The sequence below is a fragment of the Corapipo altera genome, unplaced genomic scaffold (assembly GCF_003945725.1).
Source record: "Corapipo altera isolate COAL_440 unplaced genomic scaffold, ASM394572v1 23b, whole genome shotgun sequence".
Taxonomy (NCBI): Eukaryota; Metazoa; Chordata; class Aves; order Passeriformes; family Pipridae; genus Corapipo; species Corapipo altera.
The window spans coordinates 5836946-5861455 of record NW_020884885.1 but is presented as its reverse complement, the minus strand read 5'-3'; the positions used below and the strand labels follow the sequence as shown (position 1 = coordinate 5861455).

General features: G+C 42.2%; 1 protein-coding gene across 5 annotated transcripts in view; it reads left to right on the top strand.

Annotated features, from left to right (window-relative positions):
• DPF3 (double PHD fingers 3) overlaps nt 1–22941 on the top strand; it is a 168341-nt gene extending 145400 nt beyond the window's left edge. For 4 of the 5 annotated variants that reach the window (XM_027641929.1, XM_027641930.1, XM_027641928.1 and 1 more), the window contains 3 exons: nt 7996–8108; nt 9403–9484; nt 10515–22941. In XM_027641929.1, the coding sequence (XP_027497730.1) occupies nt 7996–8108; nt 9403–9484; nt 10515–10585 (266 nt within the window). In that variant the 3' untranslated portion in view covers nt 10586–22941. The remainder of the gene's footprint in view (nt 1–7995; nt 8109–9402; nt 9485–10514) is intronic. The other variant, XM_027641931.1, reaches the window with a different exon arrangement.
• The last annotated feature ends 1569 nt before the right edge of the window (nt 22942–24510 follow it).

Genomic DNA, 24510 nt, shown 5'->3' with positions numbered 1-24510 from the left:
ATGCACTAGGAAGAGCTGGCTTCACCAAGTTAAAAAGCAAAACAAAACCCAAACCTCCATTCCTATTTTTAGTGTTTATGACCAAGTATTTTTGCTTGGTTGCTCATTTTGAAAGGGTTTAGTGAGCCTGCCAGTTGATTGAAAGCTCTGTGGTGTGTGAGCTGGCCTGGCTGGGGAGCCTGCAGTGCATAGCGACGAGGTCGGAGCTGTGCCGGAGGTTTTTTTCCACTGCAGTTTGTTGAAGGGTAACGAAAATGTCCCTGGGGCAAAGGGGATGTTGGCTTTCCAGGTTGTGGTGATTCATCTTGTCTGGATAAGCAGTCTTTCTCTCACTCGTGCATTTTCATCTCTGTGTATCTCACCCCTACTTCACTGTGCAACCAAATGCAAAACCTGCCCTTCAGTGCGTGGGCAGCCTTGCTGGGTGTCTTCCACAGCCGACCCCCCTGAGCTGTACGGCTTGGCAGCATTAGCATTCCATGCCTGTCCTTCTGGCCAGTTCATGTTCTATAAATGGGTTTATTCTCGTTATTAGGAGCTATGTCCCTGGCATATGGAGTCCGCGTGGTGCCTGCAGGCAGGTTTCCTTCCTGTTGGTGTTGGTAAGCAGCCCAAGTGCCTCCTGGCAATTAGCAGATCGTTACCCATAATGCAGCACTCAGCGATGCAGCCTGGTGGTTTTTCTGGAGGTCACTCTGACCTAATTCACCCCCAGGAATTGTACAGCGCTGGCATGACTTACCAGTGCATTAACAAGCTGATGCTTCAGTACAAGGTTATTTGAGTGCTTCTACATTATTTTTCTTAGGCAAGAAATAGCCATTTTGTCTAGCGGCCAACAGTGGTTAATGGGGGCCAGTCTGGAAGAAGAGGGAGCTGAGTGTTGGCTGGTTTTGAGATGAGACATGGGGGCATGTGACATCTCCTTCAGCTTTACAGTTGGGGGCTGTTTCTGATCCCCCAGGTTGCAAATGCACAGGGCTCACAGCATCTTTGCAGTGAACTGAGCAGTGTATGTCAGGTGTGTCTGAATCCCCACAGTTTGGCCTTAGAGAGGAAGACAGAGGAATGGGACTGTGGCCCAGATCTGTCCCAGCCCAAATCTCTGGGAGATATGGAAATAGAGGTGCAGATTTCAGCTTGTCCCAGGCAGTTTTGGAGGGACAAGTGTGCCTGGACAGAGGGGGACACCCACACAGCAGCAGACACCCTGGCAGGGCTTGTCCTCCCCCTTGCAAACCTGAGCACAGAAATGCAGCAGCATCAGCCCAAATCGGGGTGTTCTCCCTGTGGTGATTGGTCTGCACCGAAGTTAATTATCAGCAGTTTTTAGAGGCTTTTAAAATCTGTAACTCCTGTTTTTTCATTTTTCCCTGCTAAGATATGTATGGCTGGATTGTGCATGCTGAGGAAGGGGTAGCGGGTACACAGGGCAAAATCACAAATCTATTGCAGTAAAATTGTTTTAAAAGATTTCTCAAGTAGCTTTTGTGTAAGACGTGTGGCATCTACTACCACAGGGATGGCGTGTGGAGAATGATTTGACTGACAAAGCATTAGGAAACCCAGAATAACTCACTCCTGGCTTCTCTCTCCTTGCATGCTTTAGAGGTCACCCCTGAATCTCACCCAGCTCTTCCCGCTGCCATGTGCCAGATGGAGTTCTGCTGCCTTGTCCGTGGCTAATCTCCCTGGGTGCTTCTGGGTCTGTGTATGCACAGATCCTTCATTTTGTTTATGCACATGAGCAGCCTGAGCCAAGTTTTGCTCTCCAGGTACCCTCTGTAACCAAGGTTCCTTGTCCTAGCTGATGCTCTTGGTGCTTAAGAATGTTTCAGAGAAAATTATGTGGCATTTAGAGTCAAATCTGGGCATGAGTTGAGCTGGTGGGTGGAGTTTCCTCAGGCAATTAAATTTTCTGGGGAGTGCTTGGAGATAAGGGGTATTACAGTAGGAGCTTGCTAACTCTGCTCCCCATGCCCTTTGGTGTTTATATGGCTAAAGGAACAGCAGACCAGTGCAGGAGAGTGAGCTGCAAGAGTCACCTGCCACATACCACCATTTTCTAACTTCCTCAAAATCTCTGGCTCTAATTGCCTTCAAACGCAGGTCTGTCCTGCTTTCAGTTCCCATTGACTCCAATTACACCTGCCAAACTGCAACTGGGACTGAACCACTTTCTTTTGCGCAGGGGTTTTATTTGTCCCATGGGTGAACAATTAAAGCAGACTCTCTTCTACTGGTGCCGAATATTTGAGCAAGTGCTTGTAATTTATGTCACTTCTACTGGAACTGGCAGTACTGAGAAGCAAACCACCTCCACCAGAGTGCAGCTGGCTGCCAGTCACAGTGCTAATGCAGCAGAGTGCCCTTTCACTTTCTACAGGCTCAGTTTAAGCTCTGTCCATGCTGGCCAAAGCAACTATAGGCCAGAAAATGAAATAATAGGAACTATAAGCTCTTCTATAGCTGAATGGTTTCAGAGATCAATCAATTATTAGAGGCATTAATTCTTCCACAATTACTGGCATATTGTAGCGTATTAGAATAGAGGAGAGTTAGTCTCTAACCAAATCAGAGCAACCAGACTATTCATTGAAGCCACTGAGTCCTTTCAAACTCACTTCTTTAGCAGAGTTGGCAGTGCTGGAACACACTGGGAGAAACTGCCAGGTTTTCTCACTTCCATCAGGACCTAGAAATTCACAGGGGTAATATTTCCTCTTCTGTCTAATAGTAATACAACCCAATGGTACCTATGAGTGAGACTTCCTTTTTGGTTTGTTTGTGTTTTTCTTAAGAAGCTGTATTCAGCGGGGCCCTGTGCTGAAGTGGTTGAGACAAGAGTCCTTCACCTGCAGACTCCGACATCTACCCCTGCCCTGGCCACTAGAAAAGCCATTATATTTTTCTGTAATAAAATACTCCTGCTTCTCCATATCACAGAGGTCGTGTGGCAGGTGGTGCCTTGGATCCTCACCCCACAAACATGGGCTTCTGTTCATGAATACCTCCATTTTAGCAGGCAAGCATATGTCTACACCTTAACACCTTCACACTGCAAGATAGAAAGGGCCAGGAAAATGACAAGAGCTTCCCATCCTCATCCCTTAGGAATGTCTAGTCTTTTTCTGAGCATTGAGCTCCTCGAACCTGGGATTCTGGCAGAGCCAAGTCTTTTGGTGTGCTTGGGTGGTTTGAGTTTTTAAGGGCCTTTTCTAATCCATCTCTTGTTGACACTACAAGTCTGTAAGCATGCCTTCCTAGACAGACAAATGAGGGTTAAATTTTTATATCATAACCATAAAACCATATTAGAATTTCAAGTTTCCCTTCTTTTGTACACATAATGGTAATAATTCTGTCTAATGATGGCAGTGGTCACAGCAATCCTTATTCTTAGCAGGAGGAAATCATGCCATTTCTTTGCATGTAAAACTTCCATTATTTGGATGGGATTCCTGTGACATAGGTCATTATATCTGTAATACGTATTTATAGTTGTTTAAAGACCTGAATAGTTTGTGGAATAAATTCTGATGCAATATAGCCAGGAGCCCTGTGAATTTTCATCATGCTATTGATTAAAAAGCCCACTATTACATAGTGAGGATAAGGGAAAGAATTGGAAACTAGGTCAAAATTCCTTTTACTCTGTATAAATATTTCACATTTGTTATAAAAAAAAAATCTTTGCTTATTTTTTTCTTCAAGATAATCTCTGCCTTTGTTTCAAAAAGGTTATTGATTGGATTGTTAACTTAAATAGTCTGTGGCGGGTGTGACAGAGCACATGACTGCAATTAATCTTGTGATGCAGAATCCATTATTGAAAAAGCACTAATGAGCCATTCTAAGGCCTTCACTGGACACAAGAATGCCTGGGAGCAGCAGATTCCTCCTGCCCTTTAATGTCAGTTTTGGTCTTTAATGTTATACAGCCAGTGTAAGCAGAAGAGATTTTTATATTTTTTTAGGGTATTTCTTTTAAAATTATCTTTCCCATCAGCCTGCAATTGCACCAGGTGCAGGAGACAAGAATTGGTCTCTGAATGTGCTCACCTCCCCACTCCTCTGAGCAGATGTCTGGTAAGCATAGTGTACAATGAAAAGCAGTGGCATGTGAAACACGGATGTCACTATAAAATATGGTCTCAGTTGCAGAGTTCAGATCCAGAGGAGAGTTTCGACAAAGATGAGGGAGCTTTCAAACATGATCTACACTTTAAAATATTGTTTTAAGACAAAGGGATGAGCTGTTGGAAACCTCACTGCAAGTTTTATTGTCTATGTTGTTTATAGCTATTGCAGCATAGCAAAAGTTTAGGTAGAGAATAGTTATGGTAGATTAGAAACTGTCAATGTTAATATATTGCCTTCTCCTTCAACAGAACTGCTCCCAGAGTGTGTTTTAGAGGTCTGTCTATTGACTTTGGTGACACCATAAATATGTGTTACTTCTTCCTCTTATTAGATCTGTGGAGCTGATACCTACTTGCAAGAGTGATCCAGGGTTTCCCAGGGCTGAGCCACCACCTGAATTATTAACTGAGTTCTAGCTGCAGATTCTTTGCTGCACACCTTTGCCATAGCAAATGCTGTTTATCACAAGTTTAGGTGAAATAAGACTGTTTCTTCATCTTAACCACATAAGTGATGAACTTAAGCAAGAAGATTCTCAGCTCTCCGGCTTGTGCACTACCATAGTGTTTGTAACTTGAACCATATTTTGGACTGCTCTTCGTGTAAAAGAAAATTGTTTGTGGGCTGAACTGGCCTTTAAAAAAACAAAACAAAACAAAACAAAACAATACAAAAAACTAAGAAAAGGAATTTGAATTTACCTATTCTAGCTTGCCACATGCAGCTACAGGGGGCTTTGTGTTTAGGTATTCTGACACAGAGGGAATGCTAAGAAGTTCTGTGATATGGAGCAGGGATGATGTTCACTAACATTGCCTCAGGAAGTCTTAGATGTGTGAATTTTCTCATAGGATGTAAAACACTGGGTTTTGGCAAAAGGAGCAGGAATATAGAGAGATTGTGAAAAAGGAGAGCAGGGAGGGAAGGAAAAAGAATTTTAATGTATCTACTGGCATGCTTACCATACGTTACAGTGCCTCATCATGCTGCTGGCATAAGTAAAAAATAGTGTTTCCAATGACATTACGTTAGGGTCATGGGACCACAAGGGATGCTGCTTAATGTAAAAAAGGATCTGACTTAGAGGCCCAAGAAAGACATGTCCACTAGATATTCTTTTTACCTTACACATGGCATAAGCCCTGGATTAACAAAGACCAATCTGCAGCTATGCAGACACTACTCTTGTAGTTGCAGCAGTGGGAGACAGAGCCTAATGGAGTGAATAAATTGCTATATTTTTGCAAAATATTTCTTCATTTCTAGTAAAAAGAAACCACTGTGGCCCTTGCTCTACTATTAATATTTTCTAAGGAATCCTCAGTACGCAAGAGACCCTTTCTTTTAGGCTTCTGGTAGGTGAGGTTCTTAAGAAGTGCTCTGCAAAATAGGATGGATCACTCCAAGGATGAGGCACTATCAATAGACATGCAGCACAGAATACCTGCAGAGGTGTTTTTGAGGCAAATGAGTAACAAGGCAGTCAAGACAGATAACTGGAAGAGAGCAGGAATGGCTGCAAAGGGACATGGATAAAGTAGCGAACAGAACCTGACCTTTGTCTTGTGTGAGAAAAGGGGGTCTTTAGCTGGAATCTCTGCAATGAGAAATGTGTGTACACAAGCAAATGAGCATGTGAAGATGTGTACACATTTAGCTGTGATTTATTTCCTTAAGTTTGGTTCCATTCTTTCTGTTTCTTTTCAAATGTGACTGAAGCTATTTAACTCTGATTAACTCACCTCCCTGTATGAGTTGCTTTCTGTGATATATTACAGCAATGTACAACATTTCTGGAAGCAACTCTGATGCTGGGATGAATTCCCCCCCAATATGTAGTGTGGCCCATTTGTTCTATTTACTGGTGTTGGAATAAGGTTTGCATTCACTGTAAATCAGATCTGGAGGAGCATTTCAGTGTCATGTCAGGTTCTGCTAGCTTAGTAGTATCAGGAATTATATGAGGTCCTCTCAGGAAGAAAAGGTATCTTGTCAAATCTCCTTTTGCATAGTTGCTGTTTCAAGCTCCCCAGAACTTTAGTTTGGATTTGGTTCACTATAACTCTCAGTAAAATCTGATACTTGTTTTGTGTTGATATTTCAAGGGCTCCAAAACCCGATGATCTTCTTAGCCCATCTGAGCTCATCAGCATTGTCAAGACATTTCTTTATTCAAAGGCTTAAGAGTGATACAAGCAATGTCATTGATCCTTCCCTCCTTAAACATCTCCTTTGTTTTCTATTCCATTTCCTTAATAACTTACGTATACACATTTCTTTGCTGGACAGGCTTAGTTTTCATACCGAAACTGTGCAAATATAACTGGAGAACAAAAATCCTTATTACAGCATTTGGTAGTACCATGAACACATAAAAGAAATATATTGCCCACAGCATTATTGCCTTATCCAGCAATTCTCAGCAACTGTTTGCTTCACTAGCTGGAAAATACAGAAACTTCTTGTAGGGTGGTGATGGGTGGTGTGATGACACAGCAAAATATTGCTGATAGGTCTAGTAATGAAGATGGCACATCTGTGCCCACATCTACCACAGACATGCCTTTTTTTCTTATTGGAGAAACAGCCTTTCTTTCTCCATTCTTAAAAAGGCACTTAGGCTGGTGGAAGGTGAAAAGATTTTTTCATACCCTGTAGTCTAAGAACAGCAGATTGGCTGGAGGTGAAAAAACCCTGTGCGCCTGACTGTGTGAGTTTCTAGAAGTAAGAGGCAGCAGTGCTGGATGTGTATACCTGTATTTCTAGTTTTTCTCCAGATGAGCAGTTGACTATCCCTGTCATGACTATGCACAGCGTTAATGCTTTCTTGTATCAGAGAGGGATGCCAAATATGTGGTTTTCCACCAGTAGCTTATTGCAGGTGATTTAGGCAATGTCTCAGCCTGATAGGGGTGGTTTGGGAGTACAGTACTTTATTTCAGCGGTGTATTTTTCTTGTTTTGTTTTGCAGAAGGAACACTGATCCTACCTTTGGTTTGTTTGTTTGTTTGTATTTTCCCCTCCAGAAAGCCCATTGCTGACCCTGCTACTGTGATACCGCTGTTTTGCAAAGCTGGAGTTGACACGCATGTAGGGGCGGGGGTTGTAACTCTGGCAATTTGTCCTTCCCAATTAGATGTGACTGTTCTGCTAGCTTTCCCTTCTTTATTCCTTTCATTTAGTTCATTGTGGGAGTTGGCTTGGGTTTTTTTTTCCTTTTGGTTTCTTGTTTTGATCCTGGAAGGTTAGCTGTGCAATTTGGTTTCTTCTGTGCCAACCAACTTTAGTGGCAGAGCTCTTAAAAAAATTAAAAGCTATGTCCCTCCATCCTGTCTTGCACCTTCTCTCTACGCCACTGCTTCCATTTAAGCAAAGTTTACAGAATTGCTCCACCCATTTGGACACCAGGAAAGGAATAACCTCATTTCCACCAGGTCCTTCGTTCCAGTCGAAACAACGCTAATTGAAACTGTAGTCCAATTTCTATTAAGACAGATGGTCTCTCTCTGAAATCAGGTTTGTTTCTGATTTCATCCTTTCTCTTGTTTTCTTTCAAAAAAAACCCCCAAAACAAAAAGCAAACGCACAAAAAACAACTCAAAGCCAAACCATTTTTAAGAGCTCTGAATAAAAATGCTTTGCCAATGGGGAATGGGTGGAGATGACTCTGATTTTCTCTTGTGCCCGGCAGCGAAAGGGTTAATGCCTGCTTTCCTCTTTGGTATCTGTTAGTTGCAGCCCATGTTGTGATCAGTCCATGTCCATGTGTGTTTTGTTCCCAAATTTAATACTGGTTAATTAACAAGCAATAAGTGAGCCTTAACAATGACAGTTGTTTCCGATCTTCCTCAGGACACCCGACCTGCCTGCAGTTCACCACAAACATGACTGAGGCTGTTAAAACCTATCAGTGGCAATGCATTGAGTGCAAATCCTGCAGCCTTTGTGGGACCTCTGAGAACGATGTGAGTTCATTTATCTTTTCATGCAAATAAGCATCTGCAATCTGCTCTCATGCCCATCCTTGAGGAGCACGTGGCAATGGTGTGGGTCATTGTTTTACTGCTACTTCCATACATCTCCAAGGAAGAGCCACCCCTAAGAGCAGAGATGGGCTTCTCCCAAGTGTCCCCATTCAGCCATTGGTCTGAATTTACCACAGGTATCATATAGGGTCACTTAAGGTGGCGATACTTGTAGTTTGTATGCTTATTCAATAGAAGTTAACTGGGTGTCATAAACTCTTGTTGCAGGGCATTTCAAGAGAGTATTATTTTCAATATGGTAGTCAGAAGTAGATGTGAATATGTGATAACCCAAGTATGTTTCTTCTGTCCCTGATTTTCCTTACTTTCTTGGCATGATTTTTTTACATTAAGTAAACATGAAAGCATTTGAACTGGGATGGTTAGGCCTCACCTAATTACCTATTCCAGTGATTTCTAAACTATGATCCAGAGCCTGCAGCTGAGCAATGTCTCTCTGTGGGGTTTTCAGTTAAAATCTGATGCTAAGGGTCCTTCATGGCCTGTGAGAAACTGGGAGAACTAACAGTGCCTGGAGAACTTTGGAGGACATTAGCTAACACCACATTCCTTACAGCAGAATACATTTGAAGCCTGAGATATTTTTTTTGCTTTTGCAATAAATAAGGAAATCTGAAGCCAGGGAGCTGTTCTGCCTTAAGAATAATGGCATACTTCAGAGCAGATTTTTTCACCCAAAATATATGAAAGAGCTGCAGACCACATGGTGTGGTCATGTTATTCCCATCTGTTTCACAAAAAATTTACTCAGCTGAGTTTTGGAGAACTGTCTAAGTAAAAGTTTTTTTCTGAAGGGATGAGATCCAGCACATGGTCACCCTGGAGCCCAGCAAAGCCTGTCCTCTTAGGACAGCTTATACCTGGCCTAACAGCTCTTTTGCTCCCGCATCATGAGGCCACCGTGGAAGCAAGTCCTCCACTTCTCATAGTGATTTTCTAGTTAGAAACTGAGCTGCCTTTGTGATAAGAAGGGCTTTCTGCAGCTTCTCAGAAATATGGTGGTTGACCATGGAATCACAAATGTGATGCTTGTAGCCTTTTACATTCCCAACAGTCTCTTAGTCTGTGTTGCAGGTCTGCATTCCTAGCTGAGCACTGCTGGTTACCATTCTTATGTTTTCATCTTGACAACAGACTAATTTACATAATTTTATCTCTTCTCCTCTCTTTCTCTTCCTGTTTCCCTACTGTCTCTTCAACAAACCTGCCTCAGGACCAGCTGCTCTTCTGTGATGACTGTGACCGTGGCTATCACATGTATTGCTTGAATCCACCAGTCTTTGAGCCCCCAGAAGGTAACATATCTTGAAAGTCTGCTTTGAAAATCACAATTAAGTCCTTGTGGAGAAGGGAAAAATTTCAGAAAGGTGATCTAGGCCATGCAGGGTTAAGGAAGCAGTAGCAAAGCAGAGACAAGTAGCACTGGAAAGAAAGAAAATTAAGATGTGAAGATCTAGTGTGGTCTGTGATATCCTATTCAGTCTTGCCTGGTCTCTACCTCCTCTTCCAGGATATGACTCTTTTGTGGGTCATGGGTACCTTGGGATGTCCCACATGTCATTGGTCACCTCAATTTAGTCAACTGAATTGAGGTCCTGTGACTCAGGACTCAATTGTGACTTTGGACTTCCTAAGAAGACGAAGTCCCAGAGAGAAAGCCCCAGACAGGGAGGTCCTCTCTGAAGCACCTGAGAGTCTGTTGTCAGGAGACTGGGTTAAGAGGAATTACTTTTCTTGCACTATGATCCGTTTCTGCCTTGGCAGAGTGAGAATTTTACGTATTACGTTTGGTATGTAGTTATGACCTCTGCAGGGAGTTCAATCTGACTATAGTACAACTGGTTGTAGTTTGTCACTTGGCTGTGGAGCAGAGGAATTAGTCTCCTAACATTATAGATCCTCTGGCTAAAATCTGCAGAGAGCAGTAGAATTGGAGAAGGAGATAAGTGAGTGTGAATGACTGCAGTTTACATGAAGGGCAAGACAAGAATAATTACAAATTGATCATGGATTCAGGAGCTAATATTTGTAACTTTGGTAAAAAGGAAGCTAAATCAGGAGAGGAAATTTTGAAATGAAGCTAATAATAAGCTAAAGGTTTCTATTCCACTGGGAAGTGGTGTATTGAATGCGCACCCCAGCAGCATTGTAGTTTATGCAGAAAGCTTATGGACACAACACCAAGGGAAGCAGAGACCACTTCACAAAAATACAGGCAATTCCAGTATTAGGAATACCTGATATCCTATTCAAGCCAATCTTGACATAAACTCTGAGTGCCTGGATTTGCCGTCATTCCTATAAGAAGGATTTCTTCATTTGCAGGTAGCTGGAGTTGTCATTTGTGCCAGGAGCTGCTCCGAGAGAGAGCATCAGCTTTTGGCTACCAGGCCTGAGGAGCTCCAGCAGTCAAAGAAACACTTTGCTCCTGGTGTTGCCATACCAGCACACGATTCCCATCCAGAACACAAAGACACAACCCACACCAAAATGAACGGACACTCAAATACAGGAAGAGGTACCTGTGGTATTCACTGTCACTAAGGCCATACCTCCTGGGCTCTACTAGAAGGATTGTGTATTCTTCCGATGCTCTGGATGAAATTTCTTCACTGCTATGCATGGTTGCTGCTTGCCATTAACAGGCTCACATACATTACAGAAGGGGGAGGGTTGTTATATCAACAGGGATAAGTCAATTTTGTGTGGCCTTGTGCTTTCTCTTTAGTCTTTTTGTAAAAGCAAAAGTAGTTAGATATCTCCCAAGGAATTATTGGTGAGTACTTTAGCTAGGAGCAGCACCAGATGCTTCTTTTCACAGGCTTGACTGGAAATCTCTTTATGGCAACCACTCTGTATATGAATGGGTGTTTATGAGGGGTGCTCTGAGACTTGCAATTAGTTCAATACTTCCCAGTTCATGAACAGCACATGTTCACCGATCAAAACTTTTTTGGGGTGACACTTTCTCCATTGGATCAAATGCCCTGATTTGGCAGATCTTTAGAAACTTGTCTTTAGTGTATCTGAAGGAAGAGCAGCACTGGTATGTATGCACATAGATGCTTAGAAAAGCCTACCGTCTTTGGTATTTCAGGATATTCAGGCACACTGTCCCACTGCAATGCCAGCATGCAGTCCAGCCTCATAATTTTTTTTAATTCAGAAAATTCCAAATGGTTATGTATGTAACTGACTTTCCGTTTAGCTCAGAAAATTGAACAAAAGAGAAAATGTCATCTTAAGTTGATCATAGAAAGTAAAATTGTCAATTTTCTGAGCAATCTAAAGTAAGCCGCAAAAAGGAACAACTTTGCTTTAGGGTCAAATGAGGTGCTTTTGATTAATTTTTTGAAATTTCTAAGCTAAAATGTTCTGCAACTTAAAATTTCATCTTCTTCTGGGAATTGCCTAATCAGGATTTCCAGCATTTCCAAAGTGTTACAGTTTTTTGTCAAAGTCATTAACAAGGTCTAGCTGAATTTCCAAATAATTTTGCCCCCAAATTCTCTACAACTGCATTTTTTGGCAAATGAGATAATTTGTCAAAAAAACCTTCCCCAGCTCTAAAGGAAAGACTAATTTATTGAATCTAATATGAAAAGAAGGATTTTCATAATGATTTTAAAATTTAAATAGAAATAGTTCTACTTTATTTAAACAAACCCCTGCATGTGAAATGAAGAAACATTAAGTAAGTAAGAGCATCATTCGAAAAAAGTTTATTGCAGTTAAGTCTCTTTGAATAATTTAAAACATCACTAGGATGATGAGTACATCAATAACTTCTACAAGATGCATCTTTAAAGTTAAAAACCTGCCACTTCTTCAACTGCCAAGTAGCCCAGAATAACCATTTTCTTGGGTATGATGTATATTACTTTCTATGCATAGATTTAAGTGGGTTTATAATATAAATTTATGAGAGTCCCAAGCAGCATGTGACTCATGTTGCTTGTACAAGTAGGTAAGGACACTGAAGATTATATCTGGCATGTTTATTTTGGTTGAAACTTTTCTGCAAAATTAAATGTCCCCGAACACTTGAAAAACATTGTGAAAGAATACTGGTAAGCTATTTTTTATTTCCTTCTCCTGCTAATTACATTTAGTTAGAATGAGCTATACTGACCTAATGCACTTTCCCTCATTATTTAGATAGTTTCTTCCCCTTTTGTTTTTTGTTCAAAAGTGGCTGTTGTCAGCTGCTGGATTCTCCTGCCTACTGTTGCAGCCTCTTCTCAGGCTGCAGCATTAGTATTTTAACCTGTTAAAAAAAGATTTAGGAATTATTTATCCTAATTGTATTGGACCACATCTCTCTTGGAGCAACTGCACTTGCTACCTGCAAAATTCATTCAATATCTTAGGCTTTCCATGTGACAGCTCCTCAGATGAGCTGAGAGCACAAAGAAATGTGAGCATCAGGTATAGGGAGAGCAAAGTGGAAGCTCATGCACCTGCATTAGGTGTCTGGTGCCTGTTGGGACAAAGCTCCAGAACAAATGTAAAATAAAACGTCTTCCTTCCAGCCTGGAACTGCCCTGGCCCTGGTGAGCACTTGGAGAACACAGCTCATCTGCATGAGCATTTAGACCCATCTGTTGGTGTGGTTGAACCTGCTGACCTGGTACTTTGGGACCATCACATGGCTCAGTCTTACACAAAGTCTTGTTACTGCTGTGGCCAGGAGTGCAAATATGTATTCACCAGAGACATCACTGAGCTCTCTCACAGAAAATGGATGTTTTGGCAAGAGTGACTGGAGCTAAGTGTGCGTACTGGAGGAAAGTTTTATGGTGGTGCTGGCAGTGGGAGCAGCAGATGTGGATTAGTGTTTGGGCTGGTCCTCAGCCTAAGTCCTGCTGGGCTTAGTTCCATCATAAAAATGGCCATCACCTTCCAGTTTCCCGGTATTTGCATTGACTTTGGGGGAGGAGTAGGACAATGTTTGCATTCTCAAATGAAGAGGAAAATGCATGTTGTTTTAGCCTGTGTATTAAGCAGACAGTGGTGGCTCATCATGCAAGTCTCAGGTAGCCTAGTTGGTGGGAGTGGCTGGTGCAAAATTTCAGTGGTCTCCATCCTTGTGATGGAGACATTGCTAAAGGAGCTGTGCTCTCTGCACACACCTGCTTTCTTATTTTGTGGTTTTGATCCATAGTTCTGACTGTTTTCTCCTCCCACAACCATTCTGCAGCAAAGACTATCTTTCATGTTCAGAAATACTCTTCAGTGGCCTTGCTGAAGTTTCATCACTAATGAGGTATGATGGAAGGAGAGATTGCTAGATCTTCAATGGCAAAACATTGTTTGCCATCTGAGATCAGTGTGACAGAGTACTTACCCACAAGTGGACCAGCTCAACTTTCCAGCTTTATGCTCTGTAGCCAGGCAGCTCCAGGTGAATTTGGCAGCAGATTAGATGCAAGCTCTCCCCTGCTGAGAACTTCCTCCAGCTACAGCCTCCCTACTTCACTAGCTGGGTCTAAGACAAGGGGCCGGAAAGGCCACTCAGTGTCATCTTTAGAGTGCATTCAGAGCCATATGTCTTGGTGCACTTTAGAAATACTAACTGATCCCCCAAGTGAACAATGCTGTACCAGCTTTACTGAGATGGGGAGAGGCCGTGGCACAGCCATGGGGATTTGGAAGAGGAGGAGTTTAGAAGCTCTGGTAACTGATTCCCTGTCATCTGCTATCCTGTTGAGGATAGTCTTCCTGCATGACTGCTGGGAGGAATGACCCGGGCAACACCATCCGCTGTCAGGCAAATGTTATAGCAGTGATCTGGTCTGGCCAGTAAACAATGTGAGGGCTCTGGCTCATTGTGCTGTTCTCTCTCTCTTGCTATGGCAAGGCCTGCAAGGTTGTTGGCAGCCCCTAGGGTGAACAAACTCTGGCATTTTTCAAAACTCTTCTGTGTGGGCAAGGCAAGTAATATTTTAGCACAAATCAGGGCAAACTACCATGAAAGATGGTAGATCCTGCATGCCTTGAAGTTTTCAAATCAAGAACAGACAGATTCCTAGATGTATTTCAATTAAATGCAATCTTAGTTAATCACAGGAATGTCTAACTGAAAAAGGCTTGTGTTATAGAGGAAGTCAGGCTGGATGATGTAATTGTTCTTCCTGGTCTTATTATGAAAACAGATGTTTACTGTGTGAGAGGACATATTTAAATAAAAGCAGTGTCTGCATAATGGCCTTGAAGTATGTTAGTTAAGCATATTAACCTGATTCTTCTAATTTTTAACTCATTTTGAATAACCTAAAAAAGGTCACTGACAGAAAATCGTCTTTACTGATGCAGTAAATTGCACATTACCTCCTTCATGCCCACAATGGCAACTACTTTGGTGTTAGCTACCTGAGGCTGTTCCAGAGACTGAACAATTCAGACTATATTGTGTGAAGCCATGGCTTGCTTCTTGCTCTCCCTCTATCACATTTGAGTGCTGTGTTGCCCAGTTTTCTGTCCATGGTGGGAAGACCATCTGGGGAGGGGATCACTTGCAGTGGCAGACTCAGAAACCAGAGGGGTGGAGAAATGGTCTCAAAAGGGGGAGCATCCAAGTGGTGCCACTGAGGAGGTGAACCGATGTTGCCATCACAGAGCCTCCCCTGTAGTCTGGACAAGGCAATACCTTTAAGAAACATGAGATGGGTCCTAATCTGCCTCCAAACCACATTTCCATAGCTGTGTCATTGCACTGAGTTTATGGCATTTCTGTAAATGTACCTCAGGCCAGTTCTCAAGCTAGGAAAGTCACCGTTAAGTGTGTTCTTTTGAAGCAAATGCTACTCTAAATAACTTTGAAATCATTATTTCTCATCTCCCTTTAAAAGGAGCATAGTAAATTCTGCCCCAAAGGAAGACTCTCCCGCACCATGCAGTGTTATGGGGCTGTTCCATGTTCTTTACACCTACAGCATGTGTTTTGACAGGGGTCATTTGGGAGGTGAGAGTGGATGGAGGTAGAAAGGAATATTAATTAAGCTTGTCACTGCCAGAGGGATCGCGTGCATTGTGGGCAAGAAAATTCCAGGTAGGGCTTGGTATGATTTTTCTGTGTGGAGTAAATTTATTTTTAAAAAATGTGCTTTTGAGAGAACCGTAAATTATTCACATATCCAAGTCCAATCTGGTAAATTAGTTCTACAAAAAATACGGGGGAAATATTGGAAGAGTTGAAAATGATTGTTTCAATCTTTTTAGAATTAATCATTTCCATATTTGAATTTTAAAGTTAATCTAATTTATATTGGGAAAAATCTTGCACCAGTCTGAAAGGGAAGAAAATGCAAATCTTATGGAGGACATGATTAAAAGATGGATTGTCTAGTCAATTTTGTTACGGGAGGCTGTGGGCTGCTCATGAGGAGGTCCCCTGACATTTTAACAGTTGACCAGTTCTCCGTTTCTGTGAAAATAAGTTCTGCGGAGAGGAACAGGCAGACAGGACAGGAAAACCCTCTTTAACCAGTCTAGGTTCATTATGATCCTAGCCTCTCATACTTTTGCATGATATACTGCATGACAGGACAGGGTAATAGTATGCAGCTGAGCAGGGTGACCACTGCTGCAGGCGGGTTCTGGCCTAGCCCCCACGACAAGAGGTGTCTGTAAAAACAGCCTGTGGCCAAACAGGCAGAGGTGCTCACATACTCATTTTCCAACTCAGACCTCAGCTAACAACAGCTGACCTGAATGGGAGACAACCTGTACAGCAATGCTGTGGGTTGTGCCGCTGCCTGCTGACATGGACAGTCAGAGCTGCTCTGACTGGGAGCAGGACATCGCACTCCACCTAAGCGGAGTCATAAAGCACGAGGTTTATTTCTGCTTACAACAGGGATCGCAGCACTGCTGTGGGCAGGTGCTCAAATCTATGGCTCGCTTCTGGAGAAAAGGCAGGATGGCAATTCTTAGCTGTTTTTGCAAAGCACTTGGAGCCTACCAACAGTGTGTGAGTCCTGAGTGCTGCTGTTTACCACAGCGCTGCAGACCCACGCTGCACTGGCAGAGTAAGAAGAACCAGCTCTCCTAGACTGCTCCTTACACCATTTATTATTACTGCCTGGGAGATCGGAACAGGTGACAAGCCAGGAGTTTAATGCCGAAGGTCGAAGATCCTGAAGAAGAAACCAAAAAAGTTTAGTTATTGTGGCTGGGCTTCTCCTCTGGTAAAAGAGGGCAGGATCTGGGACTGGCAGGCAGCCAAATCCATCTTCAGTGATGATATAATTGCCAGCAATGACCTCCAGCCCCAGTGGTAATTAAATGGCTTTTTGGGGCAGGCATCAAAGCTAGTCTGGTTTATATAAGATAAACTCAGGTTTGCTGAAGGGGAAAGGAAAGGAGGTGGGGTGTGCCAGGTTTGAAGAGGACTAATTTACAAGTGCAGCTGCCCAGCCCACTCCCTGTCATGTCCCCATGGCAGAGTAGCATCTCCATTCTATCAGTCCTGGTGCCATCATTTGAGGCCAAAGCATCAAGTCTCTGGTCCTGGGAGTAGTTTTGCAGAGAGAGTGCTGGCAGTGTCCCAGCTCTGTCGCTGGTGATGCTGGCTGGGGCACAAGGTCTCACTGCACTGCAGACAAGGGTGAGAGTGACTGACATTCTCAGGCAGTATTCCCAGCCCTTGGGGTTAGTGGTTGTCTTGAAGAAACCAGGCTACAGGATGTGCAAGCACAATTTTGCTGTCCTGATGGCCAGGCCTTAGCAGGGTAGCAGAGAGGTGTGTCACTGTCCTGTTTCTCCAGTTGCACCACTGGGGTATTTGGCTAGCCCCATCATCACTGTGCATTGAGGCACTTAACTGAGGAAGGAAGGTAAAGAACAGCAAGTACTTCTGGGGGACAGAAGGCTTTTTAGGGTTTACCCTCTTATTGTATGCAAGTGAGAATGCCAGGCAATTTGCAGCTGGGGAATCAAGCCAATAGCTTATTAATATTTCCTGTGCATTTCTGCCACACTGGATGAAAATGTAAAGTATTAGTGCATTTAGAATATATGTCGTACGGTTGTTTTGAAATGAGGAAACTAATATTTTCAGATCAGCCTACTGCCCTTTGTGTGCATGAAGTTAACAATAGAACACTTCATACCTGAAAACTGCTGATTTTTCAGGTATTGATATTTTCTTTCAGACTGTTGTCAGTCTAGTCATCCATCTGATTCAGTTCATTGTAACAAACTATAGGTTTCACCTCCACAGTGACTCAGGAAATATTTTATTTCTTCCTACTTTTCAGGAGCTAGGGAAAGAGAAGGGCAGGTTTTATTCTTTGTGTTCTGCAAGACTGATAAAGGATGATACATTCATTTCATGTTCATCTCCTTTCCATGTCTTGAATGATTGAATTGCTTGGCTGGGAAAGCATTCCTGTCTGTAGCAGTCTGAAGGGTCTTTGCTAGCATTGTCTCACCTGTGTATGAGAAAGCACAGTCCAACATTTTGTCCACTTGAATAGGACTCTTCCTGCTATTGTCATATAAAACTTTGAAACTTCTAAGTCTCATCAAGGAACCTTGTACCTACAGTTCTGAAAATCAAGATAAGGATTTCCCTTTTATTTCTCCAGATTTTCTGCCTGGAAGGCCAAACCCTCTGCCACATATGAACTCTGGTAGAACACAGATCTGTTTCCAGCCTTGACATCCGCTGCTACTGGACAAAGGACTGCATTTTGATGTTCACTATGCACTACCAGTGCAAAATTTGCCAGCAACACTAAAAGAGAAGTATCTGCTGAAAATCAAAGGACAAAACACAAATATTATGCCTAACATACTCTTCCTTCATAGCTCTCCTAGGAGTAAAACACTGGAGATGTGCCCCTGCATCCTTTTGGGAAGGCTATAGCAACTGCGTGAGGAATTTCCAAGTGTCATCTCCTTTGAGCTTTATTACAGAACATCTTTCCTTGTTTATTTCATTTTTTCTTTTCTTACGATATTTCAGAGACAGTATGTACTAAAACTGATTTGAAAGATCTAGAGGAATTCAGAAATAGAGACAAGTCCAAATCAAACCATCAGGTTTTATCTCTCCCTTGGATGTGTACAACAAACCTTTGATCATTGCAGGGAATCAAGCTCATGTGTTTATTTAATCCCAGCTCCACATTAAGGTCATACAATAGTTCATATAGACCTTTTAATTTTAAAATGTTCTTTAAAAAGAAAAACAAACCAGGGAGAAACGTTTCCTCTTTTCCGTGATGGCTTTCCATTTTTTGTGCTGCAGCAGAGATCAGCAGTCCTGTTTACTTAGACATTCTTCCATCACTGCAGCCTGGATCAGAAGTGATGGGGATAGACCTGGAGATAATTTATTTCATTGAATTTCAGATGAAAAGAGAAGCTCAAGAGCATTTAAGTATATTATCATCTGTGCTAGACAGTCCAATTGCCTAAGAACCAGGAGCTTGTGTACATGTTAATGTATCAGTTCACCTTTTCTTCATTTGCCATTTCAGACTGAATGTGCCACCAGTGTACCCTTTTTTTTTTTCACTAGAAGTGGTGGCAAAGAAAACATAAACACTTAAAACTGGGGTGAGGAAGACTGAGTTATCACCTTTGCTGTTGATCTTTTATTTGACTTTGGGACAACATTGTCCTCATTATTCAAAAGGAAAATTGAAGGAAGATAAATCTGTGACACCATAGCAGTTCTCTCAGATAAAAGCTCTGTTGTCATCAACTTTTAAGTGCATTTTAAAATGCTGAATAATGATCTCAAAATAGTGGCATTCCCATTAATACATTGGCAGAGCCTTACCTTGTGATGCTATAGTATAGATTTTTAATTAGAAGACTTAAGTTATATATACAAATATATATATTTGTGTATCATATTGTTATTTACCATAAACTTTAATCTAGAATAGCTCTAGAATCCTATAATAAGTGTTACTCACCTTGAAGGAGAAGAAGGAGGAAGGAGAAAATCCTAATTGTTTTGAAAAGGTGTGTTAGCATTCTAACATAATAAGGCAAAACATTATCCCTTATAACTTAATCTCAATCCTATTTGAAGCATGACTTATCAGCACATGAAAGAGTACCAATACTTTAAATGGTGAGACTGATTCTCAGCTGCTCTCAGTCTACATTCCTCCATTGACTTTAAGTCAAGAGGTTGGCCTGGTATCCTAAAGAGGCCCAGGCTAAGTAGTCTTAGACTTTAGTCTTTATTAAAAGTCTTAGACTTTAGTATTTATTAAAGTGCTTAATAGTTGAGCACAACCAACACATGTAATAAAATAGTTATTTCTTTCCCAGATGAGTTTGGTCTATTTGTGCTCTGTTCTGGCTCAGTCTGGTTCTGGTGATGCCATGTCACAGTTTCCAAAAGAAAGTGAGAATTCTCAGCAAAAGATAATGATGGAGCACTCAGCAACCAGGGAAAATTTCTCTCTGACTTCATGGAGTTTGAGCTTGACTCAGCAGTTTTCAGTGTATTACCTTCTGATTTTCTGTAAACAGCCCCTTACTGCTATATCAGGAAGCAGTGGACAGCAGCACATTTTCCTCTTCTGTATCAGACCTCACCTCGGTCAGCTCCAACCTCCCCTCTCTTACCCCTTTCTAATCAGTTCTAGTCTTTTTGATCTCTCTGTCTCTTCATGTGGAAATCCGTTCCAGTCTCTCTCATTTTTAGCATCTCTCCCTGGAGTCAGTCCTCCTCAGCATCATTTGCTTTGAGACTTGCACCCAGGATACGCCATAGGTTTACCGAGTTGTGTTTAAATCCTCTAAGTTTTAACTCTCTCCCGATGATATGTCCTGACTGTATGTCTTTGCTTTTTAGCTATCTTGTGAGTGAGCCCATCATCACCTCTGGGATATTATTCCTTTGTGGTTACAGCTCATCTCAAAGGAACCAGTGTTACAGCCAAGTGAAGCCATGCAGCCTTGCTGCCGGCACACACTCTCCCTCCTTTCCCCAGTGCTCCAGCTGGGGATGTGGTCAGGCTGCCGGCACATGAGATCACATCCAGCAGGGCTACTCTCTGGAAGCCAAAGTGTTGCTTAGTAACCCACTCATGGAAGTACCAGAAGCATTTTTCAATCTGTCACATTGGCAAAAAACACTGGCTTCTTGATTTAGAGGCATTCTGCTGTGCATGGCAGGGCCGTGCTCCATTATCTTGCATCCAGCACAATCTGCAAGTGAGGAAATGAACCTCCCATTTAATGGAGGTGCTGGGAGAAAATGGGGGTGTGAGGCACAGAAAATATTTGTCTAAGATCGTATGCGAAGCTTTTAGCTGGTTCTCCTGGCATCCAGTCTTCATCTTAACTCCCTTCCCGTGGGAGATATTCCCTGCTTATGAAAGTGCACTCCAGGGTCCTATAGCAATCGGCCAAACAGGACCCTGCAGCACCTTCATCTATTATGAGACACTACTGCAATAAAACATGGTGTGTCATACAGAAACTGGATGAGGTATTGCAATATTTATGTTGTAAGCCTCAGTGTCATGGACAATTGCTACAAAATAATGTATGTCTTTTTTTAATGCAGTGGAGTCACAGCAGCTTCACATGAGCACACTGAATACACACCATCTGTGACTGCATGATTTCCTCAGTTATTTTCAAATTATTCTGTTACTGAAACTTATATGAAAAACATCCTCTCATTTAAAAATAGACTGTAAAGACTTTTAGGTTATCCCCCCTTTTAAGAATAATTCAATTTGGGATCAAAACATCCAAGAACTGTGTTCTGACTTCAGAAGCTTCCTCCTTTAGCTGGCACTGGTTTACCACTAAAAATGGCCTCAAAAAGTAACTTGAGGGCTTTTATTTGAAGTAACTTATTGGTTTTGCTATCACATCTCTTCAGTTTGGAAATGAAAAGGCATTTTAAACAATGTCTAGCTTTGAGCCCTGGGGTCCAACAGGGCTCTTCCCATCTTGTCATCAGAGACAGTAGAACCATAGTCTGTGTCCAGCCACAGTATCATCCATTTCTGTGGCTTGCCTCCTGTTGACAGATTGTGTCCTGGAAGGCCTTTGCAAATAATTGAAGGACTTTTATAAGGGTCATGGAAGGTCCAGAGTGGTCTTAAGACAAGGCTGTTAGACAAGTGTACCTGAGAGGCTCTTTTAGTCTTCAGAGAGTCTCTTACCTGGGATGATGCTCAGTGTCACGGTGATGAAATCGTTAAAGCTTGTTTCTTGTGTAAAACCCTTTTAGTGAAATGCACAATAGTTGCGTGCTAAAGCTTGGCTCAGCATAAAGACGAAAAAACATCCCATAACACGAGAAGCTCCTGACTTGATTTCTGAGAACTTTCTGAGGAACTGAGTACATTCCTGTGGTCTATTTCTAGTCTAATAGATAAATTTGGGTATGGGATAAAGAGTCTCCCAAATTTACTGTTTTTACTTATATTTTTATTTAAGAAATACAGAAAGTGATCAAAAAATGTTCCTGATGACTGGCCAGCATAAGAGCAATTGATCACCTGCTGTGGATCGCAGTACAGAAGTGTCTACATCACAGAAATATCCAGAATGAGCTGGTTTCTCTAGGGGGCAGGGAGTATTTTTGGCAGGGAAGCAAAGACTGGGAAGGCCTGATCTACATTTTTAATTCTTGGAACTGGCTGTCCCAGCTCAGAACTGATGGAAATCTTACCATTGTGATGCTTTGCTCTGTGAAAAGAGGATTCAGAGAAGCACTAAGTGTACAATGCATTATTTGTTTTAAAAGTATCAGGGTATCTATTTCCAGTCTTCTAATACACTAACCTTGAAGTTTATTCGTAATTAAATAGTCTAGTCTTACCAGTTAGGCATTGAAACAAAAGAATCATTGTTATAAAGACAGTGGACTAGGGAAGAGCAGCTGGACTGGGTAACTTCTAGACAATACTGAGAAAGCACATCCACTCCCTGCATTCACGGGGGAAAGAGTAGCTTTTTCTTTGCACGTACTGCACATTCTGCATCATAAAATTATTTGAGGTGAGAGTCATTTTAGTCATTTTAGACCTAAAAGGAGGGGACATTCTACTAGCATTAATTCTTGTTGCTTAGTTTGTGGGGTTTCTATCTGCTCATTTACTCATAGCCTTCTTTTCAACATTTGAGGATGCTCCAGGTTATGTCTGTCTCAACTAGCTGGGATATGCCTGCCTTATGGAAACAACAAAATATGGGTTGGAAGCTGCCCCACTTCCTGGCTGTACATACCCCTACCTACACATGATATAATGTATGTTGAGTGACTGCATCGTAGTTGCTTTTGTAATGTATTAACTGTGGTGTCAAGATAATGTGGTTGGAAAAAAACATAAGTACTTACAAATTAACATGAATAGAAAAATGAAAGTCACTGAAAAGGCAATACAGCTGAAGAATTCTTACTGTGAGCCACCACCATGTTTTCTACAACATGCCAACTTCTGCATCCCCTAAATAGCCTTTTATACTCTTTGCAGCAGAAGTGAACCTGACTTTTGTGTCAGTACTCTGAGCTGGAGCCATCGGTGTTCAGTCTTTTCATAATGTGCTGATGAATCAAAGAGCTAACCTTATCATGGGTTTGCAAACTTCTGTACCTTCCCACCAAAATAATCCAATGCCAGTCAGTGTCTTGGTTTAATGACAATATATTCAGGAGGTGAGACCTCCAATGAGATGAACTCTCCTCTGTTGTTTATTTCCCTGCCCCAACTCCCACTATAGACAAGGTAAAAATTATGAGGAGCCTGAATGGCAAAAATTATGAGGAGCCCCTTCCCCCCTAGGTTAAAACAAAACCTGGAAGGATATTTCATCCAAAGGAAAATCCTATGTTGCTGAGACAATGACATGGGTTCTGACATAGCAAACCATGTGGAGTGACAATAGCGGGGCTAGGCTGACCCGGCGCAGTGCTGGGGCTGGGCTGGCTTGGTCTGATGCGAAACACGGCTACGGCTGAGGTGGCAAATGCCGCAGCTGAGGCAGGGCAGTCCCTGGGAAAAGGCTCCAAGAGTCTGCTCACTTCAGCGAGCAAAAAAAAAAACAAGTAGAAAGGGAAAGAATTCTGGTCTGTACCTGCCTTTATCTCCTGTCTCCCAAGTTCCTGGGATGCTTCACTTCAGGAATCCACCTTTCTGGCAGGTCCCAAGAGGCTAGGGGCAGTCTTCCCTGATCCAGCTCAGATGGGAGCGGTATGAAAAAATTCACTAAAAATACTTCCCATTTAACTAAAACTACAATTGTCAGTGAATAGTCTGGAGGAGTGTGCCATTGAGATGTTGATCTGCAGGGCAATAGTGCTAAGGATGTTTTGTATTGATGCTTGTGAGAAAAGCCCAGCAATCTCAGATGAACCCTAATGTCTATTGGTCAAATGGTAAGTACAGAGGCAAGCCAAAACAACCAAGTGAGGGGGAAAGAATAAGGGCTCCTGTCTGAAGAAAACCCTAGATACCACTCACTTCAGAGGAAAAACCTTCTGAATCCTGGGTGGCACATAATTAGGCTCACAAGGCTTGAGAGACACATTTCTGTAGTGTGTTTGTCACTGTGTCTTTGGTTTTGTAAATGTACCAGAATAGGAGAAAAATGCCTGTCTTTCTTTCAAATCCCTTTTCAGCCATGTACACTACCTCCAGGTTGCCTGTTGCTACACCCTGTGAGGCCTTATTGGAGTTTACACTATGTTTCTTGGAAATCGTTTACTTTTGGTGGCCACAGACTAAGGTTAGAGGTTTGGGAACCGGTACATAATTGTAAGGACAGCTTCTTGTGTTATTTTTTTTTTCCCTTTCCCTCCTTTGTAAAGTGTGAACCTTTCTTTTGAACTCTGAAGTGACTGTATTGTTACAATGTGTGTATGTAGAGATTTGTTTTGACATGGCTTGTGTGGAGGACCTTTGCTCTTCTTATCTCACATTCAGTTTTAATAAGTGCTTGATAGCTTTGCCAGCCTTTTGTGGGGGAGGAGAGGTGACAAGGTGGCTTCAAAACTTCGCTTTTTTTGAGGGAAATTTGCCCAGCTTTACATAGAGCATTATAAGAATCCAGGGTGCTCACAACTGTTCTTCAGTCATCCTGATCTGATTGCTTCCTGGAGAAAGAGATTGAAACCCTCAGAAAAAATATATTGCTTAATGCACTAACCAGCACCGACCAAGAAGGCCCATCAGTTTGTCATGCATGAAAACTTGCATGATGTTTCACCCCCATCTGAAGGTGTCTATTGAGCACAAAGTGAATCATGACAACTCACATTGCTCTGTAGATGCTAATGGAGCCACCATAGCTTGTACCAGCCAAGGATTAGCCCTTCCATGTTTTGGCG